At 39.3% G+C, this 25,735-nt stretch overlaps 1 protein-coding gene across 1 annotated transcript; it reads right to left on the bottom strand.

Annotated features, from left to right (window-relative positions):
* Positions 1–18,113: 18,113 nt before the first annotated feature.
* LOC121136055 (olfactory receptor 50-like) lies at positions 18,114–24,056 on the bottom strand. Its single transcript, XM_040735656.1, is given in 3 exon segments — positions 18,114–18,913; positions 18,916–19,040; positions 24,046–24,056. Coding segments are annotated over 3 exon segments (936 nt in total).
* Positions 24,057–25,735: the final 1,679 nt, after the last annotated feature.

Genomic DNA, 25,735 nt, shown 5'->3' with positions numbered 1-25,735 from the left:
ATGAGAAAATCAATTAAAGAAATGGAAGAAAAAACAAACCAAAATTTCCAACAAATGCAAGAAAGAGGGGAAAACATGAAGCAAAAATTACAAGAAACAATTCAAACAGTGCAAGGCTTGAGAGCTGACATAGGGACAATAAAAAACACAGTCTGAACTGGGGAAACAGTCAGGTACTACAGATGCAAGCATAACCAACAAATACAACAGATGAAAGAGAGAATATCAAGTGTTAAAGACACACTAGAACAAATAGATTCATCGACCAAAGAAAATCCTAAGTCCAACAAATCCCTCACAAAAAGCACCCAGGGAATATGGGACACTGTGAAAAGACCAAGCCTAAGAATAATAGGTATAGAAGGAGATAAAGAAACCCAACTAAAAGGGGAAGAAAAGATATTCAACAAAATCATAGACAAAAACTTTCCCAGCCTGAAGAAAGACATGCCAATGAAGGTACAAGAAGCTTACGGGACACCAAATAGAGTAGACCACAAAAAAGTGCACTTGCCAGAACATAATTGACTTCGAAGCATACAGAATAAAGAAAGAATACTTAGAGCAGCTAAGGAAAAATATCAAATAACATATAAAGGCAAACTTATCAGAATTACACCTAAATTTTCCATGGAAATTCTGAAAGCCAGAAGGTCCTGGATAGATATTCTGTCAACACTAAGAGACCACGGGTGCCAGCCCAGACTACTATACTCAGCAAAGCTTTGAATCAATATAGATGGAGAAAACAAGATATTCCATGAAAAAAACAGATGTAAACAATACATCATCAACTAACCCAGCCCTACAGAAAATTCTAGAAGGAAAACTCCAATTCAACGAAGTTAGCTACAACCAGACAAACATAGGTAATAGATAATCCCACTTTCCCAACAGCCAAAGGAGAAGAGGGGTGGAAATCCACACACAATTCCACCACCATCAACCATTCCAAAACAAACAAAAATGAGCAATCAAAGGTCATTAATACCCCTCAGTATTAATGGTCTTAACTCTCTCATGAAAAGGCACAGGCTAAAAGAATGGATTCAAGAAAGAATCCATCCTTCTGCTGAATACAGGAAATATATCTCAGCTTCAAAGACACATGTTGCATCAGAGTTAAGGGTTGGGAAAATATTATCCAATCAAATGGACCCAATAAACAAGCAGGTATAGCAATCCTAATATCTAAAACTAGACTTTAAACTGAAATCAATCAAAAGAGATGTAGAAGGTCATTTCATATTCATCACAGGAGAAATACACCAAGATGAAGTCTCAATTCTGATCATCTATGCCCCAAATACAAAGCCATCCACATTCGTAAAAGACACATTACTAAAACTCAAACCTCACATACAACCCCACACAAATATATTGGGAGACTTCAACACCCCACTTTCACGACTAGACAGGACTACCAGACAGAAACTTAACAAAGAAACAAAGGAACTAATAGAAGTTATGACCCAATTAAGTCTAACACACATCTATACAACATTCCATCCATACATAAAAGAATATACTTCTTCTCAGGACCACATGAACTTTCTCAAAAATAATCCACATACTTGACAACATATCAAACCTCAACAGGTAAAAAAAATCAGAAAACACCATGTATCTTATCAGACCACCATGAATTAAAGTTAGAATTCAACAACAACACAAATTGAAGCAACCCTATAAAGTCATGGAAACTGAATAATGCGCAAATGCACCACTGCTGGGTCACAGGAGAAATAAAAAAGAAATTAAAGACTTCCTATAGTTCAATGAGAATGAAGACAAAACATACCCAAATTTATGGGACACTTTTAAAGCAGTTCTAAGAGGAAAGTTCAGAGCATTAAGTGCCCACATCAAGAAACTGGAGAACAACTGCACTAGAGAATTAATAGCACAATTGAAAGTTCTAGAACAAAAAGAAGCAAACTCACTATGGAGGAGTAGATGCCAGGAAATAACAAAATTGAGAGCTGAAATCAATAAAATAGAAACCAGAGAATCAATGTAACAAAGAGTTGTTTCTTTGAGAAAATCAACAAGATAGACAAACCTTTATCCAAACTCACCAAATGGCAGAATGTGAACATGCAAATTAACAAAATCAGAAATGAAAAGGGGGACATAACAACGGACACTGAGGAAATCCAGAGAATCATCAGGTCATACTTTGAAAACCTGTACTCCACAAGATTAGAAAATTTAAGGAAAATGGACAACTTTCTGGACAGACAACACCTGCCAGAATTAAAACCAGAACAGATAAACAATTTAAATAGACCTATAACCCCTATGGAAATAGAAACAGTCATCAAAAGTCTCCCAGCCAAAAAAAAGCCCAGGGCCAGATGGCCTCAGTGCAGAATTCTACCAGAAATTCAAAGATCAGCTTATACCAATTCTCCTCAAAGTATTCCATGCAACAGAAGCAGAAGAGTCTTTGCCAAACTCTTTTTATGATGCTTCAAGGACCTTGATACCCAAGCCACACAAAGACACAACTAAGAAAGAAAACTTAAGACCAATATCCCTCATGAACATTGATGCAAAAATACTCAATAAAATACTGGCAAATTGAATCCAAGAACATATCAGTAAACTCAACCACCATGATCAAGTAAGTTTCATCCCAGGGATGTAGGGATGGTTCAACAAACAAAAATCCATCAGTGTAATTCACCATATAAACAAGTTGAGAAACAGAAATCATATGACATCTCACTAGATGCTGAAAAAGCCTTTGACAAAATCGAATACCCCTTCATGATAAAGGTCTTGGAGGGATATGGAATAACAGGAAAATACCTAAACATAATAAAAGCCATATACAGCAAACCAACAGTCAACATCAAACTAAATGGAGAGAAACTCAAAGCAATTCCTCTAAAATCAGGAACAAGACAAGGATGCCTGCTGTCTCCATACCTTTCAATATTGCACTGGAAGTTCTACCCAGAGCAATAAGACAACAAAAGGAGATCAAGGAAGAAGTCAAACTTTCACTATTTGCAGATGATATGATAGTTTACATAAGTGACCCGAAATCTCTACCAGGGAACTCCTACAGTAGATAAATACCTTAAGCAAAGTGGCAGGATACAAGATCAACTCAAGAAAATCAGTAGCCCTACTATATACAGACAATAAAAGAGCTGAGCAAGAAATCAGAGAAACATCACCCTTTATAATTGCCACAAACAACATAAAATACCTTGGAGTAACCCTAACCAAAGAAATGAAAGACTTATATCACAAGAACTTTGAGTCTTTATAGAAAGAATTTAAAGAAGACACCAGAAAATGGAGAGATCCCCCATGCTATTGGATAGGTAGGATCAACATAGTAAAAATGGCAATCTTGCCAAATCAATCTACAGATCAATCTACTATCCCCATTGGAATCCCAGCACAATTCTTCACAGACCTTGAAAGAACAATTCTCAACTTTATATGCAAAAACAAAAGACCCCGTACAGCCAAAAACCACCCTGTTCAAGAAGGCAATGTCCGGAGGCATCACCATCCCTGACTTCAAGCTCTATTATAGAGCTATAATCCTGAAAACAGCTTAGTATTGGCACAAAAATAGACAGGTAGACCAATGGAATCATAGAAACCCTTGATATTAAACCACACACATATGAACACTTGGATTTTAACAAAGAAGCTAAAATTATACAATGGAAAAAAGAAGGCATCTTCAACAAATGGTGCGGGCATAACTGCATGCTGGCATGTAGAAGACTGCAGATAGATCCATGTCTATTGCCATGCACAAAACTTCAGTCTAAATGGATTAAAGACCTCACACTGAACCTGTTAGAAGAGATAGTGGGAGGTACCCTTGAACAAATTGGTACAGGAGACGGCTTCCTGAGCATAACACCAGTAGCACAGACACTGAGATCGACAATTAATAAGTGGGACCTGCTGAAGCTGCAAAGCTTCTGCAATACAAAGGACACAATCAAAAAGACAAAAAGACAGTTCATAGAATGGGAAAAGATATTCACTAATCCCATATCTGACAGAGGGATGGTCTCCAAAATCTAAAAAGAGCTCAAGAAGCAAGTCTCCAAAGCACCAAAGGATCCAATTAAAATGTGGGGTATAGAAGTAAATAGAGAATTCTCAATAGAGGATTTAAAAAACTGAGAGACACTTAAGAAAGTGCTCAACAACCCTAGCAATCAGGGAAATGCATCTGAGATACCATCTTACTCCTGTCAGAATGGCTAAATCAAAAACACCAATGACAGTTTATGCTGGAGAGGATGTGGAGAATGGGGAACACTATTTCACAGATGGTGGGGGTGCAAACTTGTACAGCCACTTTAGAAATCAGTATGGAGATACCTCAAGAAAAATGGGAATCAGCCTACCACAAGACCTAGCAATTCCAATCTTAGGCATATACCCAAATGATGCACATTCATACAACAAGGACATTTGTTCCACTATGTTTATAGCATCACTATTTGTAATAGCCAGAACCTGGAAGCAACCTAGATGCCCCTCAACTGAAGAGTGGATAGAGAAAATGTGGTACATTTACACAATGGAGTACCATTCAGCAGGAAAAAAAACAATGGCATCTTGAAATTTGCAGGCAAATGGATGGCACTAGAAGAAACCATCCTGAGTGAGGTAACTGAGTCACAAAAAGACAAACATGGTATGTACTCAATCATATATGGATTTTAGACATGGAGGAGGGCATTGCCAGCCCATAATCCCACCGCCAGAGAGTCTGGGGTGCAGGGCGGACCCTAAGATAGCTATGCATGATAACCTGGAGAATGGTTATGGGATGTGATCTCCTAATTAGATTAGGGAGGGGGAGAAGGGGAGGGCAGAAGGAGATGGGAGAAAGAGAGGGAGAGAAGAGAAGGAGAGAGGATGACATGGGAGAGCAGGAAGGTTGAGCCAGGGTAAGAATAGAGAAGAGAAGGATGGGAGATACCGTAAAAGAGGGAGCCATTGTAAGTTGGAGGAGAGATCTGGCGCTAGTGAGATCTTCACAGATCTACAGGAATAACACAAACTGGCATTAAGGCTATGTTAAATGCCTTCCCAAGATGATGAGAATGATGACTGCCTTATATGCCATCCTAGAACTCTCATCCAGTGGCTGATGGAGATGGAGGCAGACACCCACAGCTGTGTGCCGAATTGAACTCCTGGAACCCACTTGCAAAGAGGAGTGATGACCAAGGGAATCGGGATCAGGCTGGCGAGGCCCACAGGGGCAGCTGACCTAAACAAGGGGCATCACATGGACCACAGACTGATGATTGGGGGGCCAGAATGGGACTGATCCAGACATTCTCCACCAAACCTGGGTGACACAGAGGAGGCCTTGGCAATCTGTGGGACCTTGGAGAGTGGAGCAGTATTTTTTCCTGGCATACAGAGGGACTCTGGGAACCCATGCCACGTGGAGGCATGCTCCCAGCCTGGACCCATGGGGAAGAACCTGGGCCATTCCTGGGATGATGTGCTGGACTCTGGAAATCCCTCATGGAGGCCCTTGCCCTCCCTGGGGAGTGGAGGGGGGATGGAGTGGGGTGAGGGGTTGGGATGATGGGGGGAGAATGGGAGGGAGAGGGAACTGAAAGTGGCATGCATAAAAAGTTAAATAAATAATATGGAAAAAAGAAAAAGGAAAAAAAGACAAACATGGTATGTACTCACTCATATATGGATTTTAGACATGAATCGGGGGAGTGCCAGTCTACAATCTCACTGTCAAGAGAGGCAGGGAAACAGGAAGGACCCTAAGAGAGATATACATGGTACCCCAGAGAAGGTGGAATGAGGCAAGATCTACTGAGCAGATTTGGAGCACAAGGTAGTGAAGGGGAAAGGCAGACAGGAAAAAGAGAGGGAGACAAGAGGAAGGGAAAGGAGGACATGGGGGAGCAGGAAATTTGAGTTGTGGGAAGAATAGAGGAGAGCAGGATGAGAGATACCATAATAGAGGGAGCCATTCTAGGTTTGAGGGGAGATCTGGCACTAATGAGAACTTCAGAGATGTACAAGGATGACACCAGCTGGCAAACTAAGCAGTAGTGGAGAAACTATTTTAAATGCCCTTCCCTGATAGTGATTTTGATGACTATCTTACATACCATCATAGAACCTCCATCCAGTGACTGAAGGAAGCAGAGGCAAACACCCACAGCTAAACACTGGACTGAACTCCTGGAACCCAATGACAGAGAGGGAGGACTGATGAGCAAAGGGGTCAAGACTGGTTTGGTGAATCCCAGAGAAACAGCTGGCCTAAACAAGGGGGAGATCTTGGGCCCCACCCTGATGGCTGAGAAGCCAGCATGGGACTGATCCAGACCTCATGAATGTGGGTGTCAGTGAGGACACCTAAGCAATCTATGGGGCCTTGGGTAGTAGATCAATGTTTATCCCTGGCACACAAATGGACTTTGGGCTCCTATCCTACAATGAGGGATGCTTTCTCAATCTGGACACTTGTGGGAGGGCCTGGGCCATTCCTGGAATGAAATGACAGACTCTAGAGATCCCCCATGGAAGACCTTACCCTCCCTGGGGAATGAAGTGGGGATTGGGGAGGACTGGGGGGATGAGGGGAGGGAGTGGACATGGAGGGGAAGGAGATGGTGCTGGGACTGACATGGGGAGCAAGATTGTTTCTAATTTAAATATATAATAAAAAAGAGTAAAAAAATTGAAATACCAAAAAAAGATATGTCATGAACACATATGTACAAATCTTCTTGTAAATATATCTGTTATCTAACTTGTGAATTTTCCTGAAGGTTGAATTCCTTTGTTGTAGCATCTGTCATTCATACACAGTTTTAGATTACATCATGATGTGTATAATGTATTTTCATTGTGTTCACCTTCTCCGTTTTCTTTTCTTACTGCTGATTGCTTCCTGCTTCCTGATTTCCTTTCTCTTCCCAACTAGTCTTCTTCCATTTTTACAGGTTAGGGTTATCTTTCTGGAGCCTCACCAATAGCTACAACAGTGGAGAACATGTCTCATTTTCCTAGCAACCAACAATTCACTGTCTATAAATTCTCAAGGTGTGTGGGACCTTAGGAACTCCTACCAACACTGTAACTGAATGTTGACAGGCCTAGGTCTGGTTTAGATAATCAGTGGTGGTAATAGTTCATAAGTGAATGGAAGCAAATGAGAACAGAACAAAGAGTTCATGAGTGCCATGGCTATGTCACACTCTGATGACAACATTCCTCAATATTCCTCATCTTCCTCCAGCACTGACATATTTTCCACTTCCTGTTCTGTCGTGTTTCCTGTTATCACATTCTTGGCAAGACTTGAATTTTGAGTCATTGCAGTATTGCATTTTAGAGGGGTGTGTCTTTTTAATTGTCACTTTTATTTATTTATTGTTGAATTTGTAACAGTAAGGGCTTTGACTTACAAACTGGCTGTTTTATAACTTATTTCATGAAATGTTGTTCAAGATGTTTCTCATTTCTCACTAGGTTGTCTTAGCTAATTCATATTGTTGGATTGGAGCTTTGTTTATAGATTTTGCACATGCATCTGCATCAGATACATACATAAAATTTTTCTCTGTATTTTTCATTTGTCTATAACTTTTAATGATTCATATCTGACAAAGGAAGAATGTTATTCTGGGTATTCCATTGTTGCAGTAAATCATGACCCCAGAGATTTATAGCAATGTCTGTGACATGTGGCCTCAGTCTTCCTCTTTGTCCTTTGGACCCCATACACTCAGCCCATCTCATTCACCTTGAGATAGGGTTTCAATCCCAAACAGTTGAACATTTACTTCCTGTAGGGGCCATCTGGAGGGCCATGATTCTTGAGTTATAATAATAATGTCTATTCCTATGTTCACTAAGCCTTCCAGAATAATGTTATTTATCTGCACCTTCAATTTTGGTCTCTCATTATTTATAGAAGTCTGCCAAAATACACATTTTTGTTTCCTCTAGTATTGATTTGTTCATCCTCAGTAACTAATCTGTCATTCACAGCACTATTAGTCTTTACAATAGGCTGTGGATCTTTTAATAGTCTTGAGAGAAAAAAATCTTCCACAGTGACTGGAAATGACTGGCACACTTTCAGCATGGGAGCTTTCGAAAGGCCCCTTGAGGAGTTTCCTGATTGTAAAGGGTTATCTTCCCCCCCAAGTGGAGTAGCCCCAGTGGTGTGGGCATGAGAGAGCTGGCCCCAAACCTTGATGGCTCAGATAAAACTACCACCCCACCCTACCCCATTTCACCCCAGTCTGCAAAAGGAGAGATGGCCCTGCACACAGAAAAGTTTGAGGGAGTTCTGCCCCAGATTGGTTAGTTGTAGAAGACCTGACCACAATCCTTGCTTGAGGAGGGTAGTCCTGGTGAAGGCCCAGACTGACCAACTCAGCTACCACCCAAGTCTACATTCAAGTATTTGAGTTGGCCCACATCAACATCTACCCCATTTATAACCTGCTGGAGCATTGAAGGAACTGGTGCAGCAGAACCATAGCCAAAGAATCTCAATGACGTAGGCAACAGCAAGGCATGTGAGTGTTTTGGTGAGGGTCGAGTGATGATGGCAAACTAGAAGCCAAGGGCCTTGAACCATCTGACAAATTGTTGCAATGAGCATTTTCAAGCAAACATGTTTGAGCAAAAAGGTATGCTGTATGATACACTGCAGCTCCAAGGCCTCTATGACAAATGGATACATGATGGAGAGGCAGGAAAGACAGAGGAGTGAAGTGTGAGTTTTTTTTTATTTAATTTGTAGGGGTAGGCTACAAGGGTGAACAGTGGACATGGAAGGTCTAGGAAATGAGAAGGATTAGACTGCACAATAAGAAATTCCCCCCAAGTCAATAAAAATGTTTGCTCTCTCTCCATCTTCATGCCATTCTGCTTTTATGTGACCATATAGAAAGGAGGTGGCTATTAACAATTGCAAGAAACCATATCACCATATCTAGATCCATAAAAATATGTAATCGAATTTCTTCTGTTTCTGACACCAATCTCTAGTATATTGTTCCAGAATCCTCAAACAAGTAAGTCGTGTGTGTGCACGAATAATCTATGTATTTTAGAGGTTAATACACATAAAAATAAACTAGATTCAGTGGATTACCCAAAATCACAACACCATCATTTCTGTCTTTACAAAGTCTCTACTACTCTACACATCATACCCACTTGACCCTACTGAGCACTTACCAAATTTCAGCACACATTTTAGAACTGTGGCCATTCTATCTCCACTATTGTACAGTGTTTTACAGAAAATGCACTTCAATTTGTGATCAAGTCAATTGTTTTTAGGGGAAGAAAAAAATCATGTACATTTTTTACTATGTCTCAGAGTGAGGGGGCACCAGCTAAAAATGTGACCTTTGAGATGGTTCCTCAGAGGAAAAAAAACTTACCACCAAGTTTGAGCCCCAGTACCCACACAATGGAAGGATACTAGCAATTCCAGTATGTCTGACTTGCAGATGTGAGCACACATATTGAACAAGTACATATAAAATCATTTAAAAACCAACTAAAAACTAAGAAACAGTAAAAATTTAGAAGAACATGGGGGAAGGAGACCTGGAACAAAGCTACTCAACAATAAGTAACTCTATTAGACAGTAGGTGACATCCTGGTCAGGGTTTCCATTGATGTGATACGACCATGTCCAAGAGCAACTTGGGAAGAAAGGAGATTATTTCATTTTACACATCCAGGTACCAGTCCATCACTGAGGGAAGTACTGGCAGGGACTCAAGCATGGCAGGAACCTGGAGTCAGGAACTGATGCAGAGGCCATGGAGGGCTGCTACTTACATGACATGCTCAACCTGCTTTCTTATAGAATACAGGACCACCAGGCCAGGACAACCAACAGTGAGCTAGGATCGTCCACATTAATCAATAATCAAGTAATCTATAATCTATAAAGTACTGCCTACAGGTCAATCCAAGCTATGTCTAGTTATATGTCAAGCTGGCAAAAAGCAAACAGCACAATGACAAAACATAATAATTATGTGCTGCATACTTCAAAAAACAAAAGATAAAAGTATTATTAGTGTTTCCTGCAAAGCAAGATGAATAATGAAAGAGACATTGATACTCATCTTCATTTGTATATAGTCTGACTTACACATGCTTAGAAACTTGAAATACATGTCATTTTATGATTTTAATTTTACATTTCAATCATTTTTTCAAATTTTAATAAATGCAATCAATGTATTTGATCATATAATGATCATAAGTACTTGATCACTAGTGTTCCCTTTTTGTGTGTAGACATGGAGTCATCTACTGGAAAATGGGGCACCTATCAGTGGCCATGCTCCTGAAGAAAAGTGATTCTCCCTCCCACAACCATCAACTGTCAATAGTGCTTCAGCTAAATATGTATATTTTGAGTCACTTCCCTCTACACTGAAGTTTTTAACTCTCTTGATTGAGTGAAGGTCTTGTGTAGATGAGGATAGCTTCTGGGAGTTCACATGTACAACAGCCACATCATGTCCAGTGGACAACATTTCACAGTCATTCCTCCCCAGTATCCAGCTCTTAACTTCTTCACTGTATTATACATCCTTCATTTTAGTTAACATAGTCCTACCTCTCCTTCCTCCTCATCCTCCATTAATCTTTATCTCTCAGTTTTTTCCCATGGTCTTTCATATCACATGTGCTCTTATTATCCCCTCTTACAAGATTTAACTTGTATTTTAAGTTCATAGTTTACTAAGCAGTTTCTTCATGCACAATTCTTTTTTATTATATCTATCCCTGTCTCCCATTTCCCCATACGTATCCCTCCACTACATGCTTGAGTACTTTTGACCCTCTTCACTTTCATTTCACTTACGTTCTAATATCCTTATCCCTAAATGTATACACAGACAATGGACCATATGTAGTTTCTTGGTTTTCATGCATACTCTATGTTAAATGCAGAAAATAAAAAATGTGAAATGAGGATATGAAGCCTCTCATACAAAAGAGAACATGAGGCATTTGCTTTTTGCAACGTGGGTAACCTAACCTAGTGTAAATTTTTATACACTTGTTTCCATATATTTACCTGTAAATATCATGTTTTTTTTATTTTGCAGGTCATTAATATTTCATTGTGTATATATTACCATTTTTTTCATTTTCCATTGGTCAGTTGGTGAACCTCTGAGTTGATTCCATTTCTTACCTGCTGTGGACATAGCAGCAATGAACATGGATGTGCATGAACCTAGGAGTAAGATATGAAGTCCTTTCTGTATATTCCCAGGAGTGGTATAACTGGGTCACAGGGAATATCTATTTATATTCTTTGAGAAACACACACAATGATTTCCAGAGTGACAAAATTGTGTATTAATTTTTCTACCAGTTTTTAAAAATTAAATATTTAAAAACAAACTAGATTTCTAATTGTTGTTACTCATGAATACATTTTCAAAATATATTATAAAATTTAAAGTAGAGAGAAGAGCCGCCCACACAGGAAAGAGATCAGCCCCTCCAAGACCCCAACCCCAGGGAGCCCAGCTTCAGGTGAGATTGGGTCTCCGGCTGGGACCTCCCGCCCATCACCCATCCCCCTCCATCTTCGGGGCCGCTCCCGGGTTCCAGAAGAGCCGCCCACACAGGAAAGAGGTCAGCCCCTCCAAGACCCCAACTCCAGGGAGCCCAGCTTCAGCCCGCAGTAACGAAGGAGACCAGTGGAGACGGAAAGACCCCACCAGCACCCACTGGAAGAAGAGATGGGAAGAAGACAGAATAAGAGATCACTCAGCAATAGAAACACCAACATGACCCCACCAGAATCCAGGGATCCAACACCAGCAAGACCCGAAAAGCACTACATAGATGAAGAAGAGGAGACAGACCTTAAAAATTATTTCATGAAGAAGATGGAGAGCCTCAAAGAAGAAACGAGGAAATCCCTTAAAGAAATAGAAGAAAAAACAAACAAAAAAATCCATGAAATGGGGGAAAAATTCAAGAAATAAACAAATCTCTCAAAGAATCTAAAGAGCACCAAGAAAAAACAACCAAGAAAATTAAGGAAACAGCTCAAACAGTTGAAGGATTGAAAGCTGAAATAGAAACGATAAAGAAAACACAGAATGAAGGGATGCTGGAAATAGAAAAGCTCGGTAAACGGTCTGGAACTACAGATGCAAGTATCACCAATAGAATACAAGAGATAGAAGAGAGAATCTCAGGTGTTGAAGACTCATTAGAGGATAAAGAGTTGTCAACCAAAGAAAATCTCAAAACCAACAAATCCTTAACACAAAATATCCAGGAAATATGGGACACCATGAAGAAGCCAAACCTGAGAATAATAGGTATAGAAGAAGGTGAAGAACTTCAACTTAAAGGTACAGAAAACATATTCAACAAAATCATAGAAGATAACTTCCCTAACCTAAAGAAAGATATGCCTATGAAAGTACAAGAATCTTACAGAACACCAAATAGGCTTGACCAGAAAAAGAAGTCACCTCGCCATATAATAATCAAAACATCAAACCTACAGAGCAAAGAGAAAATATTAAGAGCAGCTAAAGAAAAAGGCCAAGTAACATAAAAAGGCAGACCTATCCGAATTACACCTGACTTCTCAATGGAAACGATGAAAGCCAGAAGATCCTGGTCAGATGTCCTACAAACGCTAAGGGAACAAGGATGCCAGCCCAGACTACTATATCCAGCAAAGCTCTCAATTACCATAGATGGAGAAAACAAAATATTCCATGACAAAGCCAGATTTAAACAATACGTATCTATGAATCCAGCTCTACAGAAAATGCTAGAAGGAAAATCTAGAGCCAAGGAAGATAACTACATTCACAAAGACACAGGCAATATATAATCATACTTTACAAAACACTAAAAGAAAAAAGGAGGAGAAACAACACAAAATAACTTCACTAACAATAAATCAAGCGCAAACAAGGATCACCAATCAATGGTCATTAATATCCCTCAATGTCAACGGCCTCAACTTGCCTATAAAAAGACACAGACTAGCAGAATGGATACGAAGACAGAACCCTTCCTTCTGCTGCATACAAGAAACACATCTCAACAACAAAGACAGACGTTATCTCAGAGTAAAGGGCTGGGAAAAGATCTTCCAATCAAACGGCCCCAAGAAACAAGCGGGCGTAGCAATCCTAATATCTAACAAATTAGACTTCAAATTAAAATCAATCAAAAGAGATGAAGAAGGGCACTTCGTATTCATCAAAGGAAAAATACATCAAGACGAAGTCTCGATTTTAAACATCTACGCCCCAAATACAAAGGCACCTACATTCGTGAAAGAAACATTACTAAAGCTCAAAATGCACATAAAATCTCACACACTAATAGTAGGAGACTTCAACACTCCGCTCTCACCGATAGACAGGACCTCCAGACAGAAACTTAACAAAGAAACAAAAGAATTAATAGAAGTTATGACCCAACTGGGTTTAACAGACATCTATAGAACATTCCATCCAAATACAAAGGGATATACCTTCTTCTCGGCACCACATGGAACCTTCTCTAAAATTGACCACATAATAGGAAACATAGCAAATCTCCACAGATACAAAAAAATTGGAATAACCCCCTGCATCTTATCAGACCACCATGCATTAACATTAGAATTCAACAATAACACAAATCGCAGAAACCCTACAAACTCATGGAGATTGAACAATGCACAATTGCACCATCCCTGGGTAAAGGAACAAATAAAAAAAGAAATTAAAGACTTCCTCGATTTCAATGAGAATGAAGACACAACATACACAAACTTATGGGACACTTTGAAAGCAGTGCTGAGAGGAAAGTTTATAGCACTAAGTGCCCACATGAAAAAACTGGAGAACAGTCATACTAGAGAATTAATAGCACAGCAGAATGTTCTAGAACAAAAGAAGCAAACTCCCCCAGGAGGAGCAGACGCCAGGAAATAATCAAATTGAGGGCTGAAATCAATCAAGTAGAAACCAGGAAAACACTGAGAAGAATCAATGAAACAAAGAGTTGGTTCTTTGAGAAAATCAACAAAATAGACAAACCTCTGTCCAAACTAACCAAAAGACAGAGAGAGAACATGCTAATTAACAAAATCAGGGATGAAAAAGGGGACATAACAACAGACTCTGAGGAAATCAAGAGAATCATCAGGGCATACTTTGAAAATCTGTACTCCACAAAATTTGAAAATTTAAAGGAAATGGACAATTTCCTGGATAGATATCACTTGCCAAAACTAAATCAAGAACAGATAAATAATCTAAACAGACCTATAACCCCTAATGACATAGAAGCAGTCATCAAAAGTCTCCCAAACAAAAAAAGCCCAGGCCCAGATGGCTTCAGTGCAGAATTCTACCAGAAATTCAAAGAAGAGCTCATTTCAATACTCGTCAAAGTATTCCACACAATAGAAGCAAGAGGCTCACTGCCAAACTCTTTCTACGAGGCTACAATTACCTTGATACCCAAGCCACACAAAGACACAACTAAGAAAGAGAACTATAGACCAATTTCCCTCATGAACATTGATGCAAAAATTATCAATAAAATACTTGCAAACCGGATTCAAGAACACATCAGAAAAATCATCCACCATGATCAAGTAGGCTTCATTCCAGGAATGCAGGGATGGTTCAACATTAGAAAATCTATCAATGTAATCCATCATATTAACAATCTGCGAAAGAAAAACCACATGATCATCTCACTAGATGCTGAAAAAGCCTTTGACAAAATCCAGCACCCCTTCATGATAAAGGTCCTAGAGAGATCAGGGATAACAGGAACGTACCTGAATATAATAAAAGCAATATACAGTAAACCAACAGCTAACATCAAACTAAATGGAGAGAAACTCAAAGCAATTCCTCTAAAATCAGGAACAAGACAAGGCTGTCCACTCTCTCCATATCTCTTCAATATTGTACTTGAAGTTCTAGCTACAGCAATAAGACAACAAAAGGAGATAAAGGGGATACAAATAGGAAAAGAAGAAGTCAAACTTTCATTATTTGCAGATGATATGATAGTTTACATAAGTGATCCAAAAAACTCCTCAAGGTTACTCCTAGAGCTGATAAACACCTTCAGCAATGTGGCAGGATACAAGGTAAACTCAAAAAAATCAGTGGCCCTAGTACATACAGATGATGAAGTGACTGAGAAAGAAATCAGAGAAACATCACCTTTTACAATAGCCAAAAGCAGCATCAAATATCTGGGGATAATGTTAACCAAGGAAGTGAAAGACCTGTATATCAAGAACTTTGTGTCTTTGAAGAAAGAAATCAAAGAAGATACCAGAAAATGGAAAGATCTCCCATGCTCTTGGATTGGTAGGATCAACATAATAAAAATGGCAATCTTGCCAAAAGCAGTCTATAGATTCAATGCAATCCCTATCAAAATTCCATCACAATTCTTCAAGGACCTGGAAAGAACATTAATCAACTTTATATGGAAAAACAAAAGGCCCAGGATAGCCAAAACATCCCTATATAATAAAGGAACTTCAGGAGGCATCACCATACCTGACTTCAAGCTCTATTATAGAGCTATAGTCCTGAAAACAGCTTGGTATTGGCACAAAAATAGGCAGGTAGACCAATGGAACCGAATCGAAAGCCCTAATTTTAACCCACACACCTATGAACACCTGATTTTTGACAAAGAAGCTAAAACTGTACAGTGGAAAAAAGAAAGCATCTTCAACAAATGGTGCTGGCATAACTGGGTACTGGTATGCAGAAGACTGCAGACAGATCCATGTTTATCGCCTTGTACAAAACTTAAGTCCAAATGGATCAAAGATCGCAACATACATCCAGCCACACTGAAACTTTTAGAAGAGAAAGTGGGAGATACTCTTCAACGAGTTGGTACAGGAGACCACTTCCTAAACATAACACCAGTGGCACAGGCACTGAGATCGACAATTAACAAATGGGACCTTCTGAAACTAAAAAGCTTCTGTAAGGCAAAGGACACAGTCAAAAAGACAAAAAGGCAGGCCACAGAATGGGAAAAGATATTCACTAACCCTACATCTGACAGAGGGCTAATCTCCAAAATTTACAAAGAACTCAAGAAACAAGTCTCCAAAACACCAAAGGATCCACTTGAAAGGTGGGGTACAGAGCTAAATAGAGAATTCTCAGTAGAGGAGGCTAAAATGGCCAAGAGACACTTAAGAAAGTGCTCAACATCCTTAGCCATCAGGGAAATGCAAATCAAAACAACTCTGAGATACCATCTTACTCCTGTCAGAATGACTAGAATCAAAAACACCGAAGACAATTTATGCTGGAGAGGATGTGGAGAGAGAGGAACACTCCTCCACTGCTGGTGGGAGTGCCGACTCATACAGCCTCTTTGGAAATCAGTGTGGAGATTCCTCAGGAAAATGGGAATTAATCTACCACTAGACCCAGCAATTCCACTCTTAGGCATTTATCCAAATGAGGCAAGTTCATACAACAAGGGCATCTGCTCCACTATGTTCATAGCAGCATTGTTTGTAATAGCCAGAACCTGGAAGCAACCTAGATGCCCCTCAACTGAAGAGTGGATAGAGAAAATGTGGTACATTTACACAATGGAGTATTACTCAGCAGAAAAAAACCATGGAATCTTGAAATTCCCAGGGAAATGGATAGCACTGGAAGAAACCATCCTGAGTGAGGTAACCCAGTCGCAAAAAGACAAACATGGTATGTACTCACTCATATATGGATTCTAGATATGGATCAGGATAGTGCCAGTCTGCACTTCCACAGATAGAGAGTCTGGGAAACAGGAAAGAACCTAAAAGATATGCATATATGCATAGTACCCAAGAGAAGAGGATGGAGACAAGATCCTCTGAATGGATGGGGAACACGGCGAGGGGTGGGGGGAGTGGGACCTGGGAAGAATAGAGGGGGTAAAGAGGAAGGGAGTTGGTCATGGGGGAACAGGAAGTTGAGGGGGTGGGGGTAGAATAGGGGGAAGAGGGAATCATAGGATCGAAGACAGATCAGGCACCAGAGTAACCTCGAGTGATCTAAAGGTATAACATCAATTGGCAAGCTAAGCAATAGTGGAGGGACCACCTCGAATGCCCATTCCTGATAATGAACTTGATGTCTATAGCCATCCAGGAGCCTTCATCCTGTGACTGATGGAAGCAGAGGCAAACACACAACTAATCGCTGAACTGAACCCAAGGAACCCAGTGACAGAGAGAGAGGAGTGATGAGCAAATTGGCAAAGAATGGGCTGGCAAAACCAGCAGAGACAGCTGATCTGAACAGGGGAGAGCTCTTGGACCCCAGACCGACAGTGGGGAGGCCATCATGGGACTGATCTGGACCCCCAAATGTGAGTGTCAGTGAGAAGGCCTGGGCAACCTATGGGGCCCTGAGCTGTGGATCAGTGTCTATCCCTGGTATACAAACTGTCTTCAGGGGCCTATAGCACAAAGAGAGATGCTCTCTCAGCCTGGACTCTTAGGGGAGTGCCTTGACCCTACCAAGAGTAAAATGACAGACTCTAGATATCCCCTATGGGGAAGGATTTGGCAATAGGGTGGGAGGGAGGGGGGAAGGGGAGTGTGGGAGGAGGGGAGGGAGAGGGAACTGGGATTGACATGTAAAACAAGCCATTTAAAATTAAAATAAAAAATGATAAAAAAATTTAAAGTAGAATGAAACAATGCATAGGCAGGAGAAATATTTCCATTTTCTTGAGAAGGGAAAACATTTCATAAAGAAGGCCATTGAATTAGTAAAGGATAAAAGGTGAATGAGTGGCATGTTATAAAAATTTTCTGTTCCTAAAGGGAGAACACAATGTAAAAATGAAAATATCTCAGGAGTGTTTGCAATAACAAAACAGAAACTAATAAAATTTCCCCTAAGAAGAGCAAAACAATTAAAGAGAAGCAAAACCTGTGGCTGAGGGGGAACACCGAGTACAACCTGAAGACTCACTGAAGAGCTCCAAGTGATAGATAGAGTCATGTGCAGAACTGAGTAGTTCTAAAATACAGAAAGAGGAAAAACCACCATCCTCACTGTGAATACATTCTCCTGATGAAGATATTTCTCAGTGCTCCTTTCATGTCCTGATTCCTCAGACTGTAGATAAAGGGATTCAGCATGGGTGTGACCATAGTGTACAGCACAGCCACAATGACATCCTTGTCATTAGTGTTGTTAGATGAGGGGACAAAATACAGCCCAATAATGGCACCATAATAGAGAGAAACCACAGAGAGGTGGGAGCCACATGTGGACAAGGCTTTGCAGATTCCCTTGATTGATGGAGTTCTCAGGATGGTGGCTCCAATGCGGCCATAAGAGACCAGGATGTATATGAATGGCACAGTAACAACTAGAGATCCCACAATGAGGATGACCAGCTCATTGATGGAAGTGTCTGAGCTGGACAGCTTAATTAAAGCAGAGAGATCACAGAAGAAGTGGTGGAGAGTGTTACCTCTGAAGAAAGAGAGACGAGCTAGAAGGACTGTGTGCACAAGGGCACCAGCGAAGGATAAGAACCAGGATGCAAAGACCAGTAAGATGCAGACGCTCTGACTCATGATTCTGGTATAGTGGAGGGGGTGGCAGATGGCCACATACCTGTCGTAGGCCATGGAGGTCAGAAGGAAGTTGTCAATAGCCCCAAACATCAAGAAAAAATACACCTGGGAACTGCACCCAGCATATGAGATGGACTGACTGTGTGTCAGCATGTTCATGAGCATCTTAGGAGCTGTGACTGATGAGAAAGAGTTGTCTGTGAAGGCCAAGTGGCTGAGGAAGAAGTACATGGGGGTGTGGAGGTGAGAGTCCAGCCTGATGAGAGGGTAATGAGCAGGTTCCCCAGCACTGTGGTCAGGTACATGGTGAGGAACAGGGCAGAGTACAAGCCTTGGACCTCTGGCCTGATGGGGAGCCCCAGGAGGATGAACTCAGATGTGCTGCTTTGATTCCTTGTGCTTCTTGTCTTCTGCTGAAGATGAAAAAGACACAGAAAGGTGAGATGGTGAAACATGGTGATAAAGGCAAATGACTGAGTGAATTCATTTCATCTGAAATTCTCAAACTTTTTGACCATTAGTGTAAGGTTGGTGACTTAGAAACCAGTTCCACACAGTTTGAGGAACTTGTAAATAGCATAAAAATTATCATACAAGAAAAGGCCAGCTTTGAAATGTCTAGGAATGATAAAGGTCAGATCAGTCTTCAATTGATAACAAAACTAGTCAATGACATATAATGATCTGCTAGCCTCTTAACCCTCTTCACAGCTCTAGAAGAATATTGGCTAATGTTTTATATCTGGGGCTGGTGCTGAAATTGAAAGAAGCCAAGGGGCATTTATGAAGATATAATATATGTTTTAGAGACTTAAGGACACAGATTTATGGCAATAACATGAAATATCAGAAGACATGTCTCCTACACACCCTTCACATTTTCCCCATCCCAACATCTCCAGTGGCCTACTACTCTTTCTAAGGAGTTTTCATGGAATGTGTATACAAAGTCTGTGTCTCTTTCAAGTTTTCTTGTGTGTTCTTTAAACTAAAACCTAATTTTGCCTTTTCAGGTTTGTAGGATTTAAGTTCTCAAGCCACATCTGGAATCTACCAAGCAAGCCCTCAGTTCCTGTCTAATGTAATTCAATCACTCTGTCCATTGTCATTGGTCTTAATCCAGGTTTTTTTGCTAATGACTCTTAAATGTTATTTCTTTTATTGTATTTCAAGATTCCATTTATTATTGTTCTTTTTATAGGTTGCAACCAGAATTATTTATGTCAACCATCAAAAAGGTAATAAATAAAACATACTAATCTGTCTATTAAGACACAAATCCCTGTCCAAATAAAATCAACTTGAATATCTTTGTGTTTGAAAACTGAGAAACAGTCTCAAGTTTAAACTAATTGCTCATTGGGAAAAGGGGGGTTAAAGTTTGTATTGCTACTAGAATTTTGCCATGTTTGTCAACATTGCCTTTAAAAATCTCTTCATTGTTCAATCCACCATCTTAAACATTCTAATGTAATTTTGTTACCAGACATTAATTATTCCTTCAGCTATATCACCCATCACTGTGTTTGTAAAAATTAATCTATAATAAGGAAATAAGTAGGTATTTTTGGACACAGTGTTTTATTATTTTTACCTTTTCAGTATTACAAGAAACATCATTATCCAATAACATTTTCCATAAGTATGTAGATCTATGTAAATAGATATATGATAAATCCTGAGTAGTAGAATTAGAGGGCCTATATATATTCATGATTTTGATAACCAAACATAAGACACTGCAGTTGGTGAGGAAGGTTATGCTTACATGCTCTGTGAATGGAGTCATAATAGCTCAGTATGTGGACAGGGCAGGCCTCAGGCATTGGGGGATAGAGGAATGTCAAGACTGTGATCAGTCTGGTAAAATCTATGGAGTTGGAATATTACTGAAATGCAGGGTTATATAAGACCATTTATATATAGGAAGTTTCGGTTCTCTGCTTAAAGCATAGTATGTGCAAGGAAAGATTTGAGTAAAGAAGTGGCTATAAGCTTTAAATGTTATGTTGCTAGTGAGGAAAGTGGGGTTACAGCAAAGCCAGGTATCAGAGGGAGCTGAAGAGGAGGCTGTTGCTGCAGTTTAGATACAATACACCCACTGCATATGCTTGGGTTTGTCAGTGGAGATAGATTCAGTGCAGAGATTTGGCATTAAATTTGGAAGAAACCCAGCAAGACATGATGGAGGTTAAAGACAAACAAACCATGCATTCCTCTTCTGCTATATTAGGTATTATACTAGTGTGAGATAATTTGTTCTACATGGAGCTACTGCATAGGACTGTGGTCTGAAAAGTAGAGCCTAGAGACAGTAGTATACAATACACATACACATTCAAACATACACTCTCATACACATTCGAACAAACATACACTCTCATACACATTCAAACCTACTACCTAAGGCAAATTCTTCCCCTGCTTTGGCATGCCCCATTAGATGAGAAACATGGATACCTTCAACTTCAAAGCATGTGGTGGTCCTTCCATTTCTCTCTATAAGGCATGGGAATCGTGTAATAAGTAGAGTCTCTAAGGGGCAGAAAGTTCCTTTGTGGCAGTCAGAAGCATCACCAGGTTAGGACGAAACAAGATATTAATGAACATTTGCCTGTAGCTCTTGAGAATTCAGTATGAATTCTAATTTTACAAAATAAAAAGAAAGAAAAAACAAAAACAGAGAGGATCCCAAAGGATAACACTGCCATCTTGAGTCTAAATTAAAGGTAGGATATAATTTCTACATTCCATTGCCTCCTTGGGGAAGCAACTATTTGTTGAAGAAGGAGAAGAGAGTTTGCTCATTCTTAGAGAAATAAAGTTAATAGCAACAAGGAAGCCTGTAGGAACTTTAGGGCCACAAAAGTTTTAGCATCATTTTTATTTGGTGGAAATTAACTAAGATGGTGGATGAGTCTGGTAACCAAATTTCGAAACCCCATGACTATAAAAAATGACAGAAGTACATTAAAACCATCACTCTGAATGGACAGGTGAGCTGCTCATATCTCACCATCACTCGAAACATGGGAAACGATGGAGTGTCATTCTCTCCCTCTACTTCTGTCATAATTCCTACAAGATTCATTCTTACCCCTTCCACATTTGTATCCTCTATTATTATTTTTATAATAGGTATAGAAGAAAGTGAAGAAACCCAACCCAAAGGGACAGAAAACATATACAGCAAAATCATAGAAGAAAACTTTCCCAACCTAAAGAAAGGCATGCCAATGAAGGTATAAGAAGCTTACAGAACACCAAATAGAGTGGACCACAAAAAAAGTCCCCTTGCCACATAATAATCAAGCATAAAGAATAAAGAAAGAATACTTAGAGCAGCTAAGGAAAAAGGTCAAATAACATATAAAAGCAAACCAATCGGAATTACACCTGACTTCTCCATGGAAACTCTGGAAGCCAGAAGGTCCTAGATAGATATCCTAACAACACAAAGAGACCATGGATGCCAGCACAGACTACTATACCCAGCAAAGCTTTCAATAAATATAGATGGAGAAAACAAGATATTTCATGACAAAACCAGATTTAAACAATAAATATCCACTAACCCAGCCCTACAGAAAGTTTTGGAAGGAAAACTCCAATCCAAGGAAGTTAACTACAACCAGAAAAACATAGGCAATAGATAACCCCACTTTACCAACAGCCAAAAGAGAAAAGGGGTGGAAATCCATACACAATTATACCAACAACAACCATTTCAAAACAAATAAGAATGACCAATCAAAGGTCATTAATATCCCTCAATATTAATGGTCTTAAATCAACCAGAAAAGTAACAGGCTAACACAATGAATTAAGAGACAGAATCCATCCTTCTGCTGCATACAAGAAACACCTCAGCTTCAAAGACAGATGTTACCTCAGAGTTAAGGGTTGGGAAAAGATTTTCCAATTAAATGGACCCAAGAAACAAGTAGGGGTAGCAATCCTAATATCTAACAAACTAGACTTTAAATTAAAATCAATCAAAAGAGATGAAGGTCATTTCATATTCATCACAGGAAAAAAATCTATGAAGATGAAGTCTTAATTCTGAACATCTAAGCCCTAAACACAAAGGCATCCACATTCATAAAAAGAAACATTACTAAAACTCAAATCATACATAAAACCTCACGCATTTGGAGTGGGAGCCTTCAACAGCCCACTGTCACCATTAGACAGGACTACCAGACAGAAACCTAACAAAGAAACAAAGGACCTAATAGAAGTTTTGACCCAATTGGGTTTGACAGACAACTATAGAATATTCCATCCAAACACAAAAGAAGATACCTTCTTCTCAGTGCCATATGAATCTTCTCAAAAATCAACCACATACTTGGCAACATAGCAAATCTCAACAGGTACAAAACAATTGGAATAACTCCATGTATCTTATCAGAACACCATGCTTTTAAAGTTAGAGTTCAGCAACAACACAAATTGCAGAAACCCTGCAATCATGGAAATTGAATGATGCACAATTTCACCATAACTGAGTCAAACAAGAAATGAAAAAAAGAAATCAAAGACTTCTTAGATTTCAATGAGAATGAAGACAAACATACCTAAACTTATGGGACACTTTGAAAGCAATGCTAAAAGGAAAGTTCATAGCACTAAGTGCCCACATGAAGAAACTGGAGAATAGCCACACTAGAGAATTAACAGCATAACTGAAAGATCTAAAACAAAAAGAAGCAAATTTACTATGGAGGAGTAGAATGCCAGGAAATAATCAAATTGAAGGCTGAAATAGATAAAGTAGAAACAAGGACACCAATACAAAGAATCAATGTAACAAAGAGTTGGTTCCTTGAGAAGATCAACAAGATAGACAAACCTATATCCAAACTTACCAAACGGCAGAATGTGAACATGCAAATTAACAAAATCAGAAATGAAAAGGGGGACATAACAATGGACACTGACGAAATTCAGAGAATCATCAGGTCATCCTTTGAAAACCTGTACTCCACAAAATTCGAAAATTTAAAGGAAATGGACAACTTTCTGGATAGATATCACCTGTCAAAATTAAATCAAGAACAGATAAGCAATCTAAATAGACTTATAACACCTAAGAAAATACAAGCAGTCATCAAAAATCTCCCAACCAAAAAAAAATCCCAGGGCCAGATGACTTTAGTGCAGAATTTTACCAGAAATTCAAAGAACAGCTTCTATCAATTCTCCTGAAAGTATGCAATAGAAACAGAAGGGTCTTTACCAAACTCTTTTTATGAGGCTTCAATAATATTGATAACCAAGCCACACAAAGATGAAGTTAAGAAAGAGAACTTCAGACAAATTTCCCTCATGAACAATGATGCAAAAGCACTCAATAAAATACTGGCAAATGGAATCCAAGAACACATCACAGAACTCATCCACCATGATCAAGGGAGGCAGGGATAGTTCAACATATGAAATCTATCTATGTAATTCACAATATAAATAAGCGGAGAAACAAAAATCATATGATCATCTCACCAGATGCTGAAAAATCGTTTGACAAAATCCAACACTTATTCATGATAAAAGTCTTGGAGACTTATGGGATAACAGGAATATACCTAAACATAATAAAAGCTATATACAGCAAACCAATAGCCAACATCAAACTGAATGGAGAGAAACTCAAGGCATTTCCTCTAAAGTCAGGAACAGGACAAGGCTGTTCCCTCTTCCCATGCCTCTTCAATATTGTACTGGAAGTTCCAGCTAGAGGAATAAGACATCAAATGGAGATCAAGCGGATACAAATTGGAAAAGAGAAGGTAAAACTTTCACTATTTGCAGATGATATGATAGTTTACAAAAGTGATCCAAATAACTCTACCAGGGAACTCTTACAGCTGATTAACACATTCAGCAAAGTGGCAGGATACAAGATCAACTCAAAAAATCAGTAGCCTTACTATAAACAGATGATAAGAGGGCTGAGAAAGAAATCAGAGAAACATCACCATTTAGAGTTGCCACATACAACATAAAATACCTTGGGGGCAATGCTAACCAAAAAAGTGAAAAACCTTTAAGTCATTAAAGAAAGAAATTAAAGAAGACACCAGAAAATGGAAAGATCTCCCATGCTCTTGGATAGGTAGGATCAATGTACCAAAAATGGCAATCCTGCCAAAAGCAATCTACAAAATCAATGCAATCCCCATCAAAATTCCAGCACAATTCTTTACAGACCTTGAAAGAACAATTCTTAACATTATATGGAAAGACAAAAAACCCAGGAGAGCCAAGACAACCCTGCTCAACAAAGCAACATCTTGAAGCATCACCATTCCTGACTTCAAGCTCCATTATACAGCTATAGTCGTGAAAACAACTTGGTATTGGCACAAAAATAGACAGGTAGACCAATTGAGTACACTGAGACTAATCCACAAACATATGATCAGCTGATTTTCAACAAAGAAGCTCAAATTATACAATGGAAAAAAGATAGAATCTTCAACAAATGGTGTTGGCATAGCTGGATATTGGAATGTAGAAGACTGCAGATAGATCCATGTCTACTGCCATGCACAAAACTTAAGTCTAAATGGATCAAAGACCTCAGCATAAATCCAGCCACACTGAACCTCTCAGAAGAGAAAGTGGGAGGTACCCTTAAACCAATTGGTACAGGAGACCGCTTCCTGAACATAACATAAGTAGCACAAATGTTGAGAAAGACAATTAATAAATGGGACCTCCTGAAACTGAGTAACTTCTGTAAGGCAAAGTTCACAGTCAGCAAGACAAAAATGGAACCCACAGATTGGGAAAAGATATTCACTAACCCCACATCTTACAGAGGGCTGATCCCCAAAATCTTCAAAGAACTCAGGAAGCAACTCTCCAAAACACCAAAGGACCCAATTAAAAAGTGGGGTACAGAACTAAATAGAGAATTCTCAATAGAGGAGTCTAAAATGGCTGAGAGACACTTGAGAAAGTGCTCAACATCCTTAATAATTAGGGAAATGCAAATCATTGAGATATCATCTTACTCCTGACAGAATGGCTAAAATCAAAAACACCAATGACAGCTTATGCTGGAGAGGATGTGGAGAAAG

The sequence above is a fragment of the Mesocricetus auratus genome, unplaced genomic scaffold, assembly GCF_017639785.1.
Source record: "Mesocricetus auratus isolate SY011 unplaced genomic scaffold, BCM_Maur_2.0 Super-Scaffold_100047, whole genome shotgun sequence".
NCBI lineage: Eukaryota > Metazoa > Chordata > Mammalia > Rodentia > Cricetidae > Mesocricetus > Mesocricetus auratus.
This window is presented reverse-complemented; position numbering and strand designations above follow the sequence as displayed.